The sequence below is a fragment of the Vanessa cardui genome, chromosome 25 (genome assembly GCF_905220365.1).
Source record: "Vanessa cardui chromosome 25, ilVanCard2.1, whole genome shotgun sequence".
NCBI classification, from domain to species: Eukaryota; Metazoa; Arthropoda; class Insecta; order Lepidoptera; family Nymphalidae; genus Vanessa; species Vanessa cardui.
Window position 1 is genome coordinate 116,796 of NC_061147.1, and position 19,647 is coordinate 136,442.

The window sequence follows — 19,647 nt, forward strand, 5'->3', positions numbered from 1 at the left end:
AAACCACGACTGAACTATAACTGGCATCAAGTCTGCAATATCTTCTAAACCATTCATTATTTTTTTATACGTAAGTTTATTTTTAATTAAAGCTAGTGAACAATCAAAAAAAGTTAATTTAAAAATTTAGCAATTAAGTAAAACAAGGCCATGTAATCTGTCCAAAAAAATTATGTTTGGTCTTGGAACATATTGATTGTCTTTGCTATTATATTATTTATACGTTTTTATGCATACAAAAAAACAATTACTGCCGAGTTTACCAATTTTTTTAAAGTAAAAAATGTTGACTGCGATGTATCTCGTTTGGGAAAAAAAAATTGGTTCTCTCGATTGCCTCTCACATTGTTATATATCCCGGTTAACAGTTTTGCACTGAGATAACATCTTCAGTGCAATTGACTAGTCCTCGAGATGGAAGAGAAATCATCCTCGATTGTATTATAATGGTTTTAATTTATTTTCATTGCTAAGGAAGCTATAAATAGGAAATAATTCTGTTTCTAAACAGTTTAACAATCTGAGAGACTGACAAATCAGTTACAACGGCTCTTGAATTGAGACAAGTTGTTATTAATCAAAGCGGGCCGACTTCCACTCCGAGTCTGTGTCGCGTTTGCGTGCGCGCTCCAACCCCCGGACCAATGCACTCGTGATCGTGAGAAGGAATCAAGTTAAAAAATACTCAAAGCTATTAGCTCAGGAATAATGTGACAACCTCCGTGGTCGAGTAGTGTGTACACCGGTTTTCATGGGTACGCCACTCCGAGGTCCCGGATTCGATTAATGGCCGAGTCGATGTAGAACATTAATTAGTATGTTGTTTTGGGTCTGGGTGTTTGTGGTACCGTCGTTTATTTGAATTTCCATATATGAAACTTTTACCGTGGTGTCGAATAAGGAATGCGCTATAATTAACAGCCTAGCATTGTCCCACAGCTGAGCTAAATCATCTCTGGGAGCTTATTCCAGCACACCGCAACAAAAATTGTTGGTGGGCAAGGCACACAAATGAGTGAGTTTAATCTGAGACAAATGTCTTCAAGATGTTTTCCTTCTAATCTAATACGAGTGAAATGAAATGAAAATGAAGATTAAGCAGGTGGAAAGTTTTGTGTTGCTTTATCCCGCTATCTTTTTGCATAAGATCCATTAGATCTATGTGTTGGAAGCAAGGCGTCACCTCGAGCGTCTGAAGTATATTGTAATATATTATATATAATTTGTATTCTAACTGCCCGATAGAACAGTAGGAATCTTTTAATTCTGCACAATTGTCGAAGTCTCCGTCAATCAAAGCGCCATCCGTCACAATTGAGTGCAGCGAATCGTAGCTCGGCAAATAATTGCACGTGCAGCCCTCGCTTCCACTTAAACTCATTGTTTTTCATAAACCACGTAAATAATACGTAACAGTCACGTTTTATGAAACGTTAAAAAACCAATACTTCATTTAAGTAGGCTATTTGAATTACAATATCGCAAAAAAATTTTTTGCAATATTGAACCAACTTTTTAAAAATAATCTAAATTTAATGTTGCTGTTCGGCGCATAGAGTTTAAGCTCACTACTACTCTACTCTTTTCCAATTCTTAAATTTCATAGGTATGTTCATTAAATACATTAAATAGGATTAAGCGTGAAACTAACTTTTTAGTCATTTATACAAATAATCATCTACCGATTAAGAAGCCTTTTAATTGATAAATATTAAATATTACATTAATGCGCAAAATAAAACGTCAGTAAAACGTATGGTGCAATAAATGCATTGGAGAGATATTTATTAGTTTTGCTGGGTTGTCCGTTCCAAAAACTGACCAATTATCATGTGCAAATCTCACTCTCAGAAATAGTAGAAATATTACTAATTATTTCAGAACTTATTTCTCATAAGACCGATGTTTTGTACGTAGTGGTACGTATTCAAATATAGTAGATACTGGTTATTCATGCAAATCTTGTGTTTTAGGCTTAATCGTTATTTCGCAGCCCACTATCGCGTACTCAGCTCGGCGAAGCGCCCGCGTAGATACTCGTGTGTAATTAAGATAAACTTATTATCAGCACGAGGAAAAATCTGAGTTTTGGGTGACCTCGGGCGAAAGGCCAATCAATAAAGTATAATCTTTTTTTGTTATTTAATAATATGCGATTTTATGCGTAGATTTTTTGCCTGTATATTCGTTAAGGTTACTTAATTTACTCGATTTTAACATTATCTTTATAAAACTTACGGAAATTTTAACAAAAAATGGGACAATTTATATAATTAAAATCATAAAATACAAGAATAGGGATAAAATTATTGCTATTGACTTCGCAATAACAGTGCTGGCCCAGAAGCCGATAACAGAAGATCAATTAATTTGAAACGCCATATTAATCCTTATCAAAATGAATGGCAAATGAATGATTTTCTACAAACCAAGTTACGATTAATGCCTATTTGACTTGATTTTGTCCAGATAATCGGAATTCTAAAAAACAGGTAAATGTTATTTAAACCATTTAAACCATTTAAACCATTTATTTTGCTACACACATAAATTACATAGATTATACAGAAAGAAAAAAAAATTCAATTTAAAGAACACAGTGTAGGTAGCAAGGGGTTCATCTCAGTATAAGCTGTGCTAATGCACAGCACTGATTTTCAGATGGCCCCTGACTATTGCGTAAACATATACACATGCGCGCACACGAAAATAAATAAATGAAATTATAAGAACAAAAACTAAAAACTAAAAAGCCCTTATACTAAAAAAAGAAACATATCACACAAAAAGAAAAACATCACTAGGAACTTAGGGATAAGATAGACAGACAGACAGACTTAGACATAAGACATTAAAATTGAATATGATTAATACTAAGTCTATGAGGTAGTATGACTAACACTATATTTGGAGTTTATATGGAGGTTATTGCATTCTTGCCTTCGTTCCATGCGATCACAAGCTACATATTAATTAAGCGTTGTATAGAAATTTAGATTAATAGTAAACATTTAAAATAATAAAAAATAAATCAGCCAACTCTCATGTAAAAGATGCCGCATACTAGCTCGTATCACAAGGATGCTATAGCAAGGATAGACATTTCCGGTGTGCATTATCGGATCAGGAAGCGGAAACAAATACAAAGAATTATTTCGATTTTAATAATTACTTTTTACTTCTTTAGCAATCAAGGCATTAAGAATCTTAAGAACTATTCTGTAAGGACGATTTATGAAATTTGAAGCACATATTTATTTCGCAAGTCTCAATATATGTGCCAAATTTGACACGATTATTTCAAATAGTTTTTGAGTTATGAGGGGGTCAAAAGTGGCTCCAAATGGTTCGTGTAAAATTACACACGGTGCTGCTCGCCAGTTCTATTACCTGAACTTGGCTGACACGCTACCTCGTGTCTAGATCTCAAAACGCTCTTTAAAGCAGCATGCTTAAAGGCTAGGCTATCCTCATTTAATACACAAGTTGTAAGTGTTTGTCGGTAATTTTGTCGGTACCTTAATAGCTCGTGCTCTGTCGTCAAGCTGCAGTGGGGGTGGTAGGAACTGCTGCTCCCAGGTGCCGTTGGCGGCAGTGCCGTTACTCGTGCTGTTGCCATTGATGTATCCCGCGTGGCCGTTGACGCGAGTGTCTACTGACAAACTGTTTTCTATTGCCGTCGACATTGTTGTGTTGTTGTTTATTATGTCGTATGTGTTCTGTAACAACACAAAAAATATATAAATTCACTTTTATAATAAATTTGTAAACGAACTGGCCGTGACAGAGAGGTTGAATTGAAAATGGTTGAATACGCTCTGCTTGTACCTCATACCCTTTACCAAAGGGATAGACCCTTTATTTGTGACAAATTAAGCCACAGGTTCAGCACAAAGTGTCGTCCTGAATCAAGTTATTAAGTGATACAAGGATTGCAATATCAGACACGTTAGTAAGGTATTAAAAATATTCTAAATGATACTTTGCAAAATTAAGGCCAAGATACCTTAAGTGTTGTATTGCTAAGTGATGAAAAAAGAAAAATATTAAGATGAAAAATTTAGCAAAAAAAACGTAACATCAGCGACAATTAAGTGTACCTTGTTTATTGCAATTACATCTAATTATTCTTATCTAAGAAAATTAATATTCTAACAAAGAGTTACATAACAATTTTTATAACTGTCATTCGGAAAAATAAAAATCATACTTTTTAATAGCTTCAGAATATTACAAAAACTTATACTACACCACTGGCATGAAAACGAACTTATAACCGTTGTCTCGCTGCTGGTTAGATAAATACAGATCCTGACTTTTTCTATCAACCGTTACTTTACATTATAAGGACGATAATGAAGTATTGCATAAATATAAATCAAAGAGGACGTATTTTAATGAAATGTATGTTTTCCTATAAAATAAAATAACTTATATTTAATCTTATGCCCTGTATATAAGCAGATGGTCTTCACTGTCCCCATTAGCCGTGTAAAAATATTAACCATTCTTACATCGTCAGTTCGCCACCAACTGGCGCACTGATTATTGAACATTAAATCGAGTCACAATAAGCATTTCTGTTTGGCGGTAACAGCGCAGGCAACAAATAGTACACAAATGTAATAAAACCAATATGTTATTCAAACAGTTGTGTAAACAAAATCTTTCCCTATATTCTCTCAACGACTTGGAATCCGACACCGAAGTGAGTTCAAAGCCAGTAACAATTTCTTATCCGACACCCATTTTTTATTTGACACAATTTCGAACCCTTGGGAACACTATCCCTAGGAGCTATTACTTATAGATATATATGTAACAATATTCAATCGAAGACTATTATCAGCTAAAAAAAACATTTTGGGCACAATCTATGACATTAAACGTCCGCTGATAAGACACACGAGAGAGCCACCCAGAGTCTACCAAGTCAATTATTTGGAAAGTAGACTAAACCAGACAGATTTCTAGACCTAGGAATGTGGCACTACTGCCTCGTCTAGGCATAAATATCTTACGTTGTTGTGGTAAAGGTAAAGTAAAAGTAACATATTATGATCTGCTACGGAGCATGGGCCTCGTCTTTTATTTCATTTTTGGAAGAATAGATTTGGAACTGAAATTTAAATTGCAACAGTACTAAGCGGGTAATGAACCCGCAATATTCGGTTAATATTCTTGTGCGTTAACAACTGGACCGTCTCCGTGGTACTAATATATAGGCAATGTTTCACAGGCCACAGCAATTTAGAAGTCGTAGGCTAAATCCAGAAAATTAGTGCTACTACCGATTCTCTTCTAAAAACGTCTCTGCTTAAAAGCTAAACTTCATTTTCATTATTTATAACAACATTGTATAGATTGTCACCTGAATACCATAAAAGTGTGTAAATGAAAAATATAGCGACTAACGAGGTTTTTTCCTGAAAGGAAATACAAATTACTATAATGACGGCCGCCATTGCGGTGAATCTTGAAAATTACAATTATGTTTCAATCGCAGTTTCCTGTATTTTTTATGCGAAATCGTTTTAATATTCTAATATAACGAGTGTAATATTTTTAGCAGGAATAATTTGTCATGCATATACTGTTTTAATAACACACTAGAGAGTTAGATGGATAGGTTAAGCCCACTCACCATATACTTATTCTACCGCTCAACAGCAAAACTTTGTTCCGGTTTAAAGGGTGAGTAAACCAGTGTAACTACAGGCTTAATATCAAAGTTTGTGCGCATTCGTACCACGAGGAATCATTTTTTAAATGACAAAGTCTATGGGCAACTGACCATTGGGTGGCACACCTACATCTAAAACAAAAAAAAATACTTAAATTGACGAAATGCGACTGACCGAGGTCTTGAATATTCAGTATCGATTATTAATTCGTGAAAAAATGCACTTAGAGTATCATTAAATATGTTGGAATACAATTAGTATGGTTAAATAACATTTTTATCGACTTGTTTTTCTTTACTTCCGATGTAATAAATATTATAAACCTACATATATCTTTATCATCCAATTTCATAGTCTAATTTTGAATTAAAATAAAAGTGAACAGACATCAATTGAAGTCATAATTCTGAATGCTTACGATAATGACTTCGTTAAAAATATTATTATGCAGTTTGATAAAGTGTGAATAAAAATATATTTATTGCACACAGGTCACGACAGGCGAGTAAACAGAAACACGCATCGCAGATCGCAGTCGGCGGCGCGGCCGTGACGCGGCGACGCGCCCACCTCGCGCGGACAGCGCTCGCTCTCCTGACTACAACATTCAAGATATAAACGCTTTTTTTAGCTGAATGCTGTTATGTTTTCAGAAACAGCAACGCTTATTATAAAATTCTATTTAACGTCGCCGTTTATATGTGCGTCGAGTCTTGCAAGTGATTTTTGTAACCGACTAGAGCCATGCTTTTGTTTTTACGATTTACCTTATATTTCATGCGTTTTAGTTTACCCAAAGGGATTTACACTAAGTCCTCGCAAAGTAAAAGATTAATTTCCTCGTCAATAAATTTTAAATGAAATTTCAAAGTCTACTGATCCTTCTATGAATTTAGCTGTACCCAATGATAGATATATTAATTTAAATAATTGTATTTAACTAACATGACTTTGTATTTTTAAATGTTAAAAAAGAGTAACTACTGAGTTTCTTGCCGGTTCTTCTCGGTAGAATCTACTTTCCGAACCGGTGGTAGCTTCACTTAATTGTAAAATGACGACTCAAAAGTGCTTGTAAAAGCCTACTTGAATAAAGTTTATTTTGATTTGATTTGATTTAAATGGGGCTGTCATTGTGAAATATTTATTGAGATAATGTTATCACTTGGGGCTCAAAGAGTCATCCTATAATCTCACTCACTAGAATTAAAAAATAATACCTAATAATGGTTGTAATGTCTTACATCAAACCCAAGCTTCGCATGTAAACAACAACTAACGCCACAATGGCAACCAACGTTGGCCGACTTCTCCAACTTTGCGGAAAACTACGAAACTTAATAACAATATAAGTGATTAAATATATAATATTTGATGACACTCAGGTAATAATTTATTACTCTGAGCGGTGTCTAGAGTAGCACGCAATATGGAGCCGTATCTTATTCAATATTATTTCAACACAAACACACAAAGTAGACTTATCATTGATAAATCAAATATAATAAAATAATAACCGTTCTGTAATACGCATGTTGTTTTGACTCGTTAGTTTAGTGAGTAGATTATAGGGCTATGGATTCCAATGTACAGGGTTCAAATCCCAGATGACGGAAATAAAATCGGGAAACACATGAAGCTAATTGACAGCCCGTTTGAGAACGTTTCATTGTATCTTGAGATTGAGACGAGATAAAGTCACATTATTTAGATTCCAACTTGAAGTAAATAGTAGTTTAAAGTCTATCTTTTACCACACTGCCAAGCCAACCAGCCAGCCAAGGAATACATCATTACTGAACAACTCTCGACTGCGACAAGCCAACCAGACTCCGACCGTGAAATAATAATAAGTAATGATGATTGTCGCGGTAACGAGAGCTGTATGTGTATTATAACACGTGACACGTGAGTACGTTCGTACGCCCATTAACGCGAGTCGAGTGAATCTTGAATAGATGACTATGATTAAAGAATACAAATTACATGAAATTAATTTATTGCCGTATTCTCTGCCAACTTCCAAACTTCGAACTCCTTCTAACAGAAGAAACCCAGAAACTTTTAGTAGCTAGACTCGGGTCTCGGACCCAGCTCCATGAGATTTGCAACTGGCACTGTGAGATCCCACTATCCCATAGGAGTCACATTTGTAAATTTCTCTCTACTAAACGCATTAAGCAGTCTTTCGATAAGTCATGTTTGAGTGACCAGCACTAACAGCGGCAGACGGCCGTCCCGCCGGCGGCTTCACACCTCTCATATCAAATCACTATCTGAGTTAAAAATAAAAATTGAACAGCGAAATTATTTATCGTTATCATTCAACTGTAACAGCTGTTACGTAAGAGCCGATTCGCTGATTTTACAGAAAATAACGTGCAAAATTAGATTTGTTTTTCAACACGATAAGTAATAGGCTCAAACGATTCGGGTCAAAACTATATATTATATCTAAAATTCATATTAATTCAAAAAAAATAATTAATTTAATCAACGACGTGCTAAAACTTATTCGACTTTATTGTGTTGAAAAACAGTTGTCATGTTGGTCCCACACATAGTAATTACCAGTGTATGTGTGTGTGTGATCGCGTCAGTCGCTACTCCGTTGACCATCAAATCATACCGTATCGCCAGCGAAGAAGATCAGATTAAGAAATCAATAAACTTTCACATTTATCAATAAAGACGGTATTTGTTCGTAATTTAGTAATTATTGATCCTTCCGCTGTATCCTTTAATCCTGAATCACAACGGAGTGAGGCTGCCTGACGTCGAGCGCCGCCCACGTCACTCCTATCGATAATGTAATGGACGGAACACACTCGTATTATAATAATTAGCGCTCTATCGCGCCGCCGACGCCGGATTAGCCGCAGACTCTATCGCGATAATTCAAACAGCACACAAAACCGTCTCGATGTGTTGTTTATCAAAATTTTCGACATTCTGTTTTAAAGCAAGCTGATTTCTTTGGCCGATTCGTCTGAATTGGTTATTTCTGAACTACTAGTTTTTAACAAGGAAGTGTAGCGTTTTGCACTCTATGATGTAGATTGCAAAGCGCTACACTACATACATGTATTTTCTAAACAGCCCATCGTTTATTCACAAACTACTGTCGCACAACTAATCTCAGGACACATACGAGGAGGATGAATCCTTTCAACTCGCGTCAGTAGTTTAAACTATAAAACGGTTGACAAACTCTCCGTCAATGCAATCTTAATAGGAATATCCTCTACGACTGCAATCTTCTCCCCCGTTGACGTCGGCGTCGCAAAAGATTCATTGACTTATAACGCGCAATATACGTCGGCCGGTTCGAACTCGGGCCCCCGGAAATTCGCGCAAGCGAATCAGTAAAACGGTGACACTCAGCTATTTCTTTATTTAAGTAATTACGTACGGAAAGATGGTATTTCGGAAAAATAATACTTATTCTATAATATTAAGCTACATACACGATCTTTTTTATATCATTGAAGAATAAATATAAACTTAAACTATCATCTTATTTTTGTTTATTGCTTTATAATTTTATAACAATCTGTTTAACATTCCTGAGAATTGCACATCAAGTTTATTAGCAAGAAGCTATTACTACTTAGTTTACTTGTGAGGGATTCAGTTCAATAGAAAAATGATCAGTTTCTCATTCTACTAACAAAAACGTTTTAAAATAATCCAATTCATAAACCTCAAATAATTTTATTGTATTCGTAGCTATGTCACCGGATGTATCGTATTAAAAGATAATAAAAATGAGAAATAATGACCATTACCTCGTATGCCCACTGAGGTCCAACAATCACACAAACGTCACTGGCGCGGCCCGCGAGCTGTGCCGGCTGCTACTGCGCGCCGGAGTGACGCTAAGCGGGCCGCTCGGAGGCCGCGGGCTATCAGCGGGTCGTGCCTCCGGATAGCCGATATCTCGACCTCCGATAATGCCGATGTCGCAAACTAGACACCTTCAGATTTTATCGAGCGGTCAAGTGCGACACCATTTCGATACTTTTCGATTAATCGAAATCAAACTTAAAGTCTTTTATATTTTATAAATGTTAATTATATAGTATATTAGGAATGTTTCGGTCACACAGTCGTGCTTCGTTGAATAGAGACCCATAGATAGATGTGCCGTTCGCTTATGGGTAAGGCATAAATAAAGCGAAGGTACTTATACAAGATTCCGACTCTACAAAGTAAATAATTTCCTTCTGAGGCGAGGCTGAATAAAATTAATGATGTAAATAAGTCATTAATCATTTTAGAAATATATATTCGCCAATACATGATTCTAAAGAGCCTAGCTAATTTGTAGTTGATTGTAGCTCGGCACCTCCTTGGTGGGGTACCAAGATATTAAAAGTTAATGAAAACAAACTGTGCGCGCCTTCATTAATGAAAGTTAATTCTTCTGTAATAAAACATTGAGAAGAAACTGCTCTGTGATATAAGCAAATGATATGCAAGATAAACAAATAACAAAACCGCGTTTTGTTTATTTTCGTCAGTAAAGAATATTCCAGTCTCATATAAAGTCACTGATTACGTTTCTTCGAACGTCATGATTTATATTATTTAATAAAACCGTTTGTATAAATAACTACAAAACTAAATAGGATTCGCTAATCTCAGAACTACTGCATTCAATTTCAAATATTATGTTTTTTTATGAATATTCATAAACCTAGCTAACATTATACGTTCAAATATATATATATATATTTAGCATACAGAAGTGAAATAGATTAAAAAAAGACAAGATCATAAATAATTTTAATCAGGATATAAACAACTTCAATCATTTACAAGCAAACATAATAGTTCTAACTTCGAAAATATCTTAACATAAATAAATCACCAAATCGTACATATTGAAGTAAATTACTTACTCGGTTGAGTTTACAAATCCAAATAAAACACAAATAACACTTATAACAAATTACAAGTCGCGCCAATATTATTGACCTTACTATTCGCGCCCAAAATGATAGAATAATGACAGCTTGATGCAGTTTCGCGCGCTTTTGTTTCTTTTTTTTTTATTTCATTCTTTCCAGCCAGTTGCATAGTTAAAGGAATCTCCTAAATATATACCCTCAATAATGAGTTAATTAAAATATTCATAAGTGTTACTATGTTAGGACGCTATTTAAATAACAAAAGTAATAAGCGTCAATATTATAGCGCAATGTTTTAAGGGCAGACTGGGGATGTAAAAATTCGCAAGATCGATGCTGACCCCTTGGACTACTGTCGTCCCCACTCCTGACACAAGCCTTAAACTTAAATTGTGGGGTAAATATTAGTAATTCCTTAAGTAAATTGGGACATAGCTACTATTCCGATTAATAAAAAAATAACGTGTAATTTTTCTAATAAAAAGAAGCAAATTAATATTAAGTTCAAAACTTGTGATTACTTTTAAAAGACGAGAAGAATGTAATGGTATTTTTTATGTAATGCTATTTGTTATTTGTCTCTGGAGCTGACCTTTACCGTAATTAATTACATACAGAGCATCGCACTCAGGTGACACTGACCCAGAAAATATGTGGGGCGCGTCATCCAGGCCTTTACGTTTTATATATATATATATTCTTGAAATAACTGTGAAATTTTTCGTACTGTTAAGAAATATTTTTTTTAGAAGTTAGCGAAGCGTAATAGATTATTGTATTTCTTTAATTTTGTAATAATATTAATGATTTACTAATATATGGCTGACGCTAATCCCGGTACTATTTCATTAGCTTAATTAAGCCGGTCTTGATGAATACGAAACATTCCTCAATTATTGTACCGCCCAAAACTAACTAAAATCTCTAACCCTCTGATCTGTTTGAACAGTGAGCGAGCTAGTATAGCCACGAGGAATGTAAGCAGTGGTATATTTGATTTAATTTGGCACTCCACTACCTCGCCTGATTTCCTTTATATAAAAAATCAATCACTGAGTTCGTCCTTTTGTTACTGAAAGTGGGGTTTTCTGTCGAAAAGTTCCCAGAACGAGCTCTGAGGTTAGAATTTGGAAGTGTGTACACTCTCGCGTCTCGGACAGAAGGTAGAATCGCTCCTGAACTCACTCCGATCGTACCGAATTTGCTGTTCCATCATATTATGTGAGCGAGGGGACAGAAATGGCACTTGTGTTTGCGCATCTCACTCCGCACTGTAGCACATCCGATGTTTGATGGTCCCTTGAGATGGACATGATTATCATAATTAATTCCATAATTGGCGGTAAAGGAAAACATAGCCGAAACCTTATATTAAAAAAGTAGAAGGTAGAAAGCGTACAAGCCTTAGAATAGCAGTGGAACGTTTGCAGGCTGTTAGTAATTTAATGTTTTTAAAGCCTTAGCAAGTAACCATATTTACAACGTCATTGTCGCATATCTCATTAATCGTCCGTTACTTATGCCATGTAGATACTCGTATAGTGCGTTCTACGTGAACTTGACCGCCGGCGGTCCGATGGCAAACATGTAAGTACATGCGTAAACGATAGCACACGATGTAATGATGCTCGGGGCGAGTAAACAACTGCGAAACGCGACCGCACTTACGTACGTACGCTGAGTTTTAATTTTCATAGAAAGTTTATCTAAGTGCCTCATTACAGTGTCATTGTTTATTTAACTGTCTTAACTATTGCGTATATTGACTTTAACAATTCATTCAATTGATCCCGTAAAAGTCCACTAGCCACTACACTACATCATAGAATCTGTGGGTCAAGATTCCAGGATGCAGTCGCTGGGCTAGTTTGATTCCGAACAGGTCACACTGGCCTTTCATGTATTTAATTTGTGTTTTAATTGATCTCGTCTGTGAAAGAACAAATCGTTTGCACGCGTCGAATAAATTTCTGACAAATTGATATTTTTCGCATCCGATTATTAGGACGTTTTTCCCAAATGTATAATGTTCGATTTAAGTAGTTCCGCCTTTTATAATATTAGGTTTACAACAAAATACATACACAGCAAAACTGTTAAGTAAAAGTGTCCGGGTGTTTTGTTAAAGAATATCCGAACAATTTTGTGAAAACGCTTACTCTCAAAAATGTTGCCGAGCGACAAACAATTTGCCAAATAAGAAATTCAACCCATTGCACTTATAAACACGTGTAAACTCTGTTAGTAAGCATTACTGAGCAATTAAAATATACTTAATGATATGTTTGTTTATGATTTGAGAGTTACATAATGCCTGGAGCTGGAGAAAACAACATAAAGGCCATTATTGCAGTCGTATTATCGAAACGAAAATGATGTGATAACGTAAGTCTGAAGTCTCGTTTAATACTTTATCACATCATCACGTTTATGTGATACTAGTTATCCGCCCCGACTTCACGCGGCGCAATAAAGCCCAGCACAGTTCGTATATATGATGTATAAATCTGTTCAAACAAAAGTTTTAAGCAACTTTCATAACAATCAGGTGACCGGTTTAGAAGCGCTTAGAGAACAAACTAACAAATAAACACTACTTTTATATTACAACAACAACAACAACAACAGCCTGTAAATTCCCACTGCTGGGCTAAAGGCCTCCTCTACCTTTTAGGAGAAGGTTTGGAACATATTCAACCACGCTGTTCCAATGCGGGTTGGTGGAATACACAGGTGGCAGAATTTCTATGAAATTTGTCATATGCAGGTTTCCTCACGATGTTTTCCTTCACCGCTGAGCACGAGGTGAATTATAAAGACAAATTAAGCACATGAATCAGCGACAACCCGCAATCATCGGTTAAGATGCACGCATTCTAACCGCTGGGCCATCTCGACTCAACTTTTATATATTTAACTTTTTTATATATTTAACTCGAGTTTTATATATTTATTTAGTATTATTATATATTACATTATATATAATTTACAGCTTAACTTTTATAAAAAAAACTGGCTTTCACAATATAAACGCTAGCGTGAGCTTAGTAATTCACTGCTATGACAGTTTTTGTTATTATAGATTTGACACTCGAAATATTGGGACGTGGCATTGTTTCAGTAATCACCGCCTTCATTACATTCACAGGCGCAGCTGTTGTTCGACACAACGTGTAGTTAATGATGGCATATGCCAATAGCTTCCACGCAAGTGTCAACAAAAACCACACAAAGTTCGAGTCCATTGCGGTCAGTGGTAAACGAACGCAGACCAATAAAGTAACATTAATTCTATGTGTTTTAATAGCATAACGGTAAAATCACCAAAATACTTGTAAATCATTACAATCATTCATTTTTTTTCCAAAGAAAGTGAAATATTTAATGGTGTCTGGTGAACTAAGACTACTGATGCAAAATAAGAGATTGCTTAATCTTAACTCACTAACTGTAACCCAACTAAAGTGACTGACGATTGATTTAGAAACAAAAGTATATTTATTGAAATTCTTGCTCCTAATCCAGGACGACAATCCACTTCTTATTTTAGGTAATCAATTTCTTATTTTAAACGCTCTTTAATCGTTGTTCGCTTAACGCTCAATTATTTGCCAAACATTTTGTAATAATTAAGATATTCAAGCAAGGTTTTTCTCACAAAATAAATCACGACGTTGTCAAATTAATTACGAGTCGTGGCGAAAGTTCCTGTGTGGCTTCTTCATATTATTATTGAGAGAATGTTGGGAAGTTTTCACTAATCAAACTCAGACACTCGAATATTTATAAAAGGGCATCTTCGTGGCCAATTTCGTCTTTTGTTAGTAATAATTCTTTCTTAAGTGCTGACTGATGACAAGAGTTTATGCAGTCTGTGGTGATGCGCTCTTGATTAGAGTATGACTCTTGCTCTAACAGCTAAGCTGCTAGGGGGATCCAAAATGGGGGTAAAATAAATCTTTCTGAGCTACGTATGAATATAACAGTCACAGTAAGCAGAGAACTTTACATCCTACAATTCAAAGAAATTGATTTAAAACTTTTCACTTGCTATAAAGTATAACAACTACACAATCGATCTAAATACAATGGCAACGGTTCAGATATTTTAAAATTGCAAATCGAAAATAGGCATCGCATAAATAGAAACTCACATAGACACCAGCAAATGAAGATTGACGCCGGAGAAGGGCGAGGGGCGTCAAGGGAGCCACGACGGGCGGTGCGCGCGCGCCGCGGTCGAATCCATTAGCCGAGGACACCGCAAGACACATAAGAGAAATTGCAATCTCGCTATTGCAAGGACATCTAACTTTTATCATGAACCAATTAGTTTACAAAAAATATTTGGAATATTTCATTTTAATCATACTAGTCGCTTATGTCCTCAGTAATTCCTAGACTAGATACTATGGATTTTAAGTTAAAATCAAACATTACTCATTTTATAACAATCATCGATATCAAATATCGTATAATCCAGTTAAGTTTTCTTCCTAAAAGACACAGGTAAGATGTTATCATTTAAAATGTGCTTGTCATTTACTGTTGATTTTGTTTTGCACTGAACCTAAACAAATATTTTTTTATGGAATAGGTTGGCGGACGACCATATGGGCTACCTGATAGAAAGTGGTCACCATCACCCATAGACAATGACGCTGTAAGAAATATTAACTATTCCTCACATCGTCAATGCGCCACTAACCTTTAGAACTAAGATGCTATGCCCCTTGTGCCTGTAGTTACACTGGCTCATTCACGCTTCAAACCGGAACACAACAATACTGCGTACTGTTGTTTCGCGGTAGAATATCTAATGAGTGAGAAACCGTTGAAATGATATATTATATCGGTACGACTTCTACGCTACCTGTAGACATTGTTTGATCAGTTACCAAAGTAATGTAGATAGTCAATTATTGATCGTTAATTCTCTTACGATCAACATGTTTACAAATGTCGGGCGCAGCGTGACGCGTGACGCGACTCGCACGGCCCACAAACAAGCCTCCAGCGCCGACCACGCCTCGCTCCCGCAAACAACTCTACATTTTATTTTCGTTATCTCTACAATCATTCAACACGCACATTGAAGGCTGTGGATCTCGAGGTTTCAAATAAAATCGGATGAAATCAGTGTGTACATATCAAGTTTTTAAGTTTTATTCATATCCCACAACACGGCCCACTTGACGAATGAAAATGATGCCGTAACAAGTTTAACATTTCTTCATGACACTTAGCTATTACAGAGAAATGAATCTCGTTGTTAAATGTTTTTAGAAATAAATATAATTAACTGATTATGTTTTTATTTATCTATAGATCTGTGGATGCGTTTTTACGGTATTTTTACACCTTAGTATAATCCTAACGAAAGTTTCCTATTTATTTAAACCACCTACACGGGTATGGTATTTGTAAAAATCTTCATTAATAAATTACTCCACCTAACATGTCACAAAAAGTAATTGAAAACAAAATAATCCAAACACAAATTGTCACCTATATATACGAGTACAACTCAACTAAACGATTTCCAAATATCGCCATTTGTTTATCGATATACATACGTATATGCATATTATAGATGATTATGCTAAAATATGTTTCGTGAGTTGACTATTTCTTCTATTGTTTCGTGGTTTTGTTAAAACTTATATTTAATTAACATATCTATAGAGAAAAGGAGGAACGGCACAACGGTATATCGCAATAGAGATCGTTATCGGGATGGAGAGTAAGAATTAGTTTTATTATTAATCTTTTCTTGGCTTTGTAAATTTGCTTAGGCCACTACCGATCAGTATTGCTCGTTATTTTTGTATTTTGATTTGAGTTTGATGAGTAAGGCAGTGTACAGGAACAAGTGGTATAACATCTTAGTTCCCAAGGATGGGAGCTCATCGAAAATGTAAGGAATGGTTAATATTTCTCACAGCGCTGTTGTCTATCACTTACCATCGAGTAGCTCTCATTTGCTATCCGCCGATATATATTATAAATAAATATGCTGCATATTGCAGCCATAATCAAATTGGGTTAGCTCTCTGGTACAGATATATCGTGTTTCACAGCTTCGCGTAAAGTAGGAGGACAAGCTAAAACGTTTCACAATAAATGTGTAAACTATTCGCTCCACAAGTGGTCTTAATGAATTAATCACGAGCGACTTTGACGTTGCGAATCACGCAACATCGGAGCTCCAATTAATAAGGTCTAATTTGTTCATCTCTATTGGACAAAATAATTCCTGAATCGTGATCAATCGCCTGTTGCCCACAAAATTTAATGCAATAACGCAAAGCTACGTTTCAGTGATTGCACTAGAATAGGAATAACAACACAATGAGCTTACGTGAAACATAAATTACACAAAACTCATGTAGGTATTAATTATAGCAACGGAAGTTGGTCTTAATTTAAAGACAATTGTTTTATAGAAGATGTCTCGATTTAGCGTTATGAGAAACCTTAAATTGTTTGCCGGCTTTTCAGCAGTAGAATCTATACTATGTTTCAGCGCTTCAAAAGTACAAAACTTACTCGGGTAATTAATCTTTGAGTTATATTTTTATTTCAAACAAATGGAAATTCAATTCGAAAAAATTCAACTTTTAAAAAGGTAGCATATATGTATTTATGTGTTACTGTATGCAATGGTAACTACATATATTATTTTAACAGCTAGTAACTTCATGCTTCTTGTCAAAACAAAATAAATAAGAATCATAATAATCATCACATATTATATAAATGAAGAATTCGTTATGAATGAAATATATTAAATAACCAATCCCGGTTCTGGTAATCGATGCTAGTCGTAAGGGCCAATGACCCTAACTCGGACCAGTGTCAAATGTTAAACCGTAACTCCAGATTGTTTTTAACTTGAACATAACATTATAGGTCGGAATATTTAAAAAAAAATTAATAACGTAGAGGTATTTTTTGTGATCTGAAATAATTCGGCGACGCAAATTGCTGGCCGCGGAGAAACGGGCCTCATTATGCATTATTTACATTATAGCGTTTGGTTTGGAATGTCGGCGCTGTTGACACACGAGTGACGATGGTGCGAATTATTTATTGTATTTTTTTTACTATTAAACTTTTATATTATGATCATTTAATCCAAAATTAAATAATTTATAGGTAATATCATATTTTTCTAACGAATTGTAAACAATATCGTAAGTATGTTAACGCCGATTTAAATAAGTGATAAAAAACTTTTATTAAATTATAAAATATAACGAATAGATACATTTTTATAAATACTTTCGATGAGTTAATAATGTTATTTATTTAATGTCTATAATAATATTCAACCGAACATATATTGGGGATTTCATGGTTTTCCATTTGTTTGACGAGTATTTTGGAAATCGATAGTGAAAAGATATAACGATACTCACACGTGGGTCGGAGTGCGTGTCGCACCACAACGAATCAAAATAGATACCAAGGCCGACGAGATATTGTATCGGAGGCGCGACCGAGCGAGCGACCACGACGACGTTAGCGCGAACACTGCCGCGAGCGAGCCGTCGACGGTCGAGTGCGTCCAGTTCCAACAGCGAGCACGCCGCCACTGCCCCCACGATACACTCTGACACCCAACGTTGACACCAACGGCCAACGTGCCAGCACCAACCTCTCAGCTGATATTACAACGACAATAACACCAACGTTTGAAAGGCGCCGGTCGGGCCTCACATCGTTGTAGCAAAAACAATCGTGTTATATGTGATATGTCTTGTCTGATAATATCTACAAGTTTAAACGGGCTCTAATTTTATTGAACCGCCTCGTTGGTTAATTGTCCGCTAATAAGGCTGCGAAATTCTGGTCAAAATAATAAAGTTAAACTAAGTTTTTGGGTCCCTTATTTGTCTAATAGCGTCCAACCTCACAGTCGTGTTCAAGGTATTGCTTAGACTCCTATGTTCGGTATATCGGATAGATTCGACCGGATTGACGTCAAACCGTATCTATTGTGGAGTCAGACCGCTCAAAGACATTCCAGCACCTAAAATCCAAAAATAAACGCCTCTATAATATATTATTTATTAAATAATATTGTTTCACTGTTTGTTATCAGAATGTTACCTACATGAATTCGGAAGCCAATTTATGATTTTCAATTAAATCCTTTTATGTCTTTACAAGCGCTGCAGCAAATGATACAATAAATAAAACACCGATAAACTCTGCCATGTAAGAAAAATAAAATTGTTTACAGTAATATTTTACCCGAATAATTTTGATAAAGATATTGTTTAATTACATACCTACAATATTTAAATGTTTATAAACTTTCAGCCAAATATAATAAACAAATTCAAATTATACGATAATATTTTTAGCATTTGTTTTTCATAATACCGATGACTTCTGGGGGAACACAACAACACGAAGTATTGCTGTTTGACGCTAGATTATCTGATGAGCAGGTGGTACCGACAGAATCGGAAAAAGCATTAGACCTGGTTACCAAGCTATTCATTGTCGCTGTCAATATCTTTCCTTAGATTGCCAGGCTGCTGGACAGTATTGATTACTCAGTATCGCGTTTATAGTCCATTTGCTCGACAATCTACTTACTACAATCACTTGTATAGGTAAATATAAATACCTATTACAAGAAATAATTCGCATTCGCGTCAATACAGCGACAATTATCTTTTAATATAATATCAAAACTACAACGGGCCTGCTCGTACATTCAATATTGTTGATAAGATAACACGTGTGAGAAATAATTATCGAAACAGATATTTCGGCCTAGACACAACTTATAAAAAGTTAGGCTTTTAATTCAGTTGCCTCAATTTTATTAAGGACTGATCAACGTCGGCTCATCTTATTTAATTTAAACCTGAATGTTCGGGGGCGGTGAAAGGCGATGACGCTACAAGCAACCAATGATCGTTCAGCTTGTAGTTAAATTAGATAATCCGAATTTAAGCAGCGTTTCGAAAACTGCCGTTAAACCTTATCTAGTTGCAAAAGATAATGGGTCCTATGTATAGTTCTGCAGATAT

General features: G+C 35.4%; 1 protein-coding gene across 2 annotated transcripts in view; it reads right to left on the bottom strand.

Annotated features, from left to right (window-relative positions):
- The window catches only part of LOC124540415 (hexokinase-1-like), a 27,615-nt gene extending 9,408 nt beyond the window's left edge, over positions 1 to 18,207 (bottom strand). The window contains exons 1-2 of one of the 2 annotated variants that reach the window (XM_047117945.1): positions 18,019 to 18,207; positions 3,519 to 3,719 (exon numbers count right to left, since the gene is read on the bottom strand). In XM_047117945.1, the coding sequence (XP_046973901.1) occupies positions 3,519 to 3,686 (168 nt within the window). In that variant the 5' untranslated portion in view covers positions 3,687 to 3,719; positions 18,019 to 18,207. Of the gene's footprint in view, positions 1 to 3,518; positions 3,720 to 9,472; positions 9,629 to 18,018 lie in introns of those variants that run through there. The other variant, XM_047117946.1, reaches the window with a different exon arrangement.
- Between the last annotated feature and the right edge of the window lie 1,440 nt (positions 18,208 to 19,647).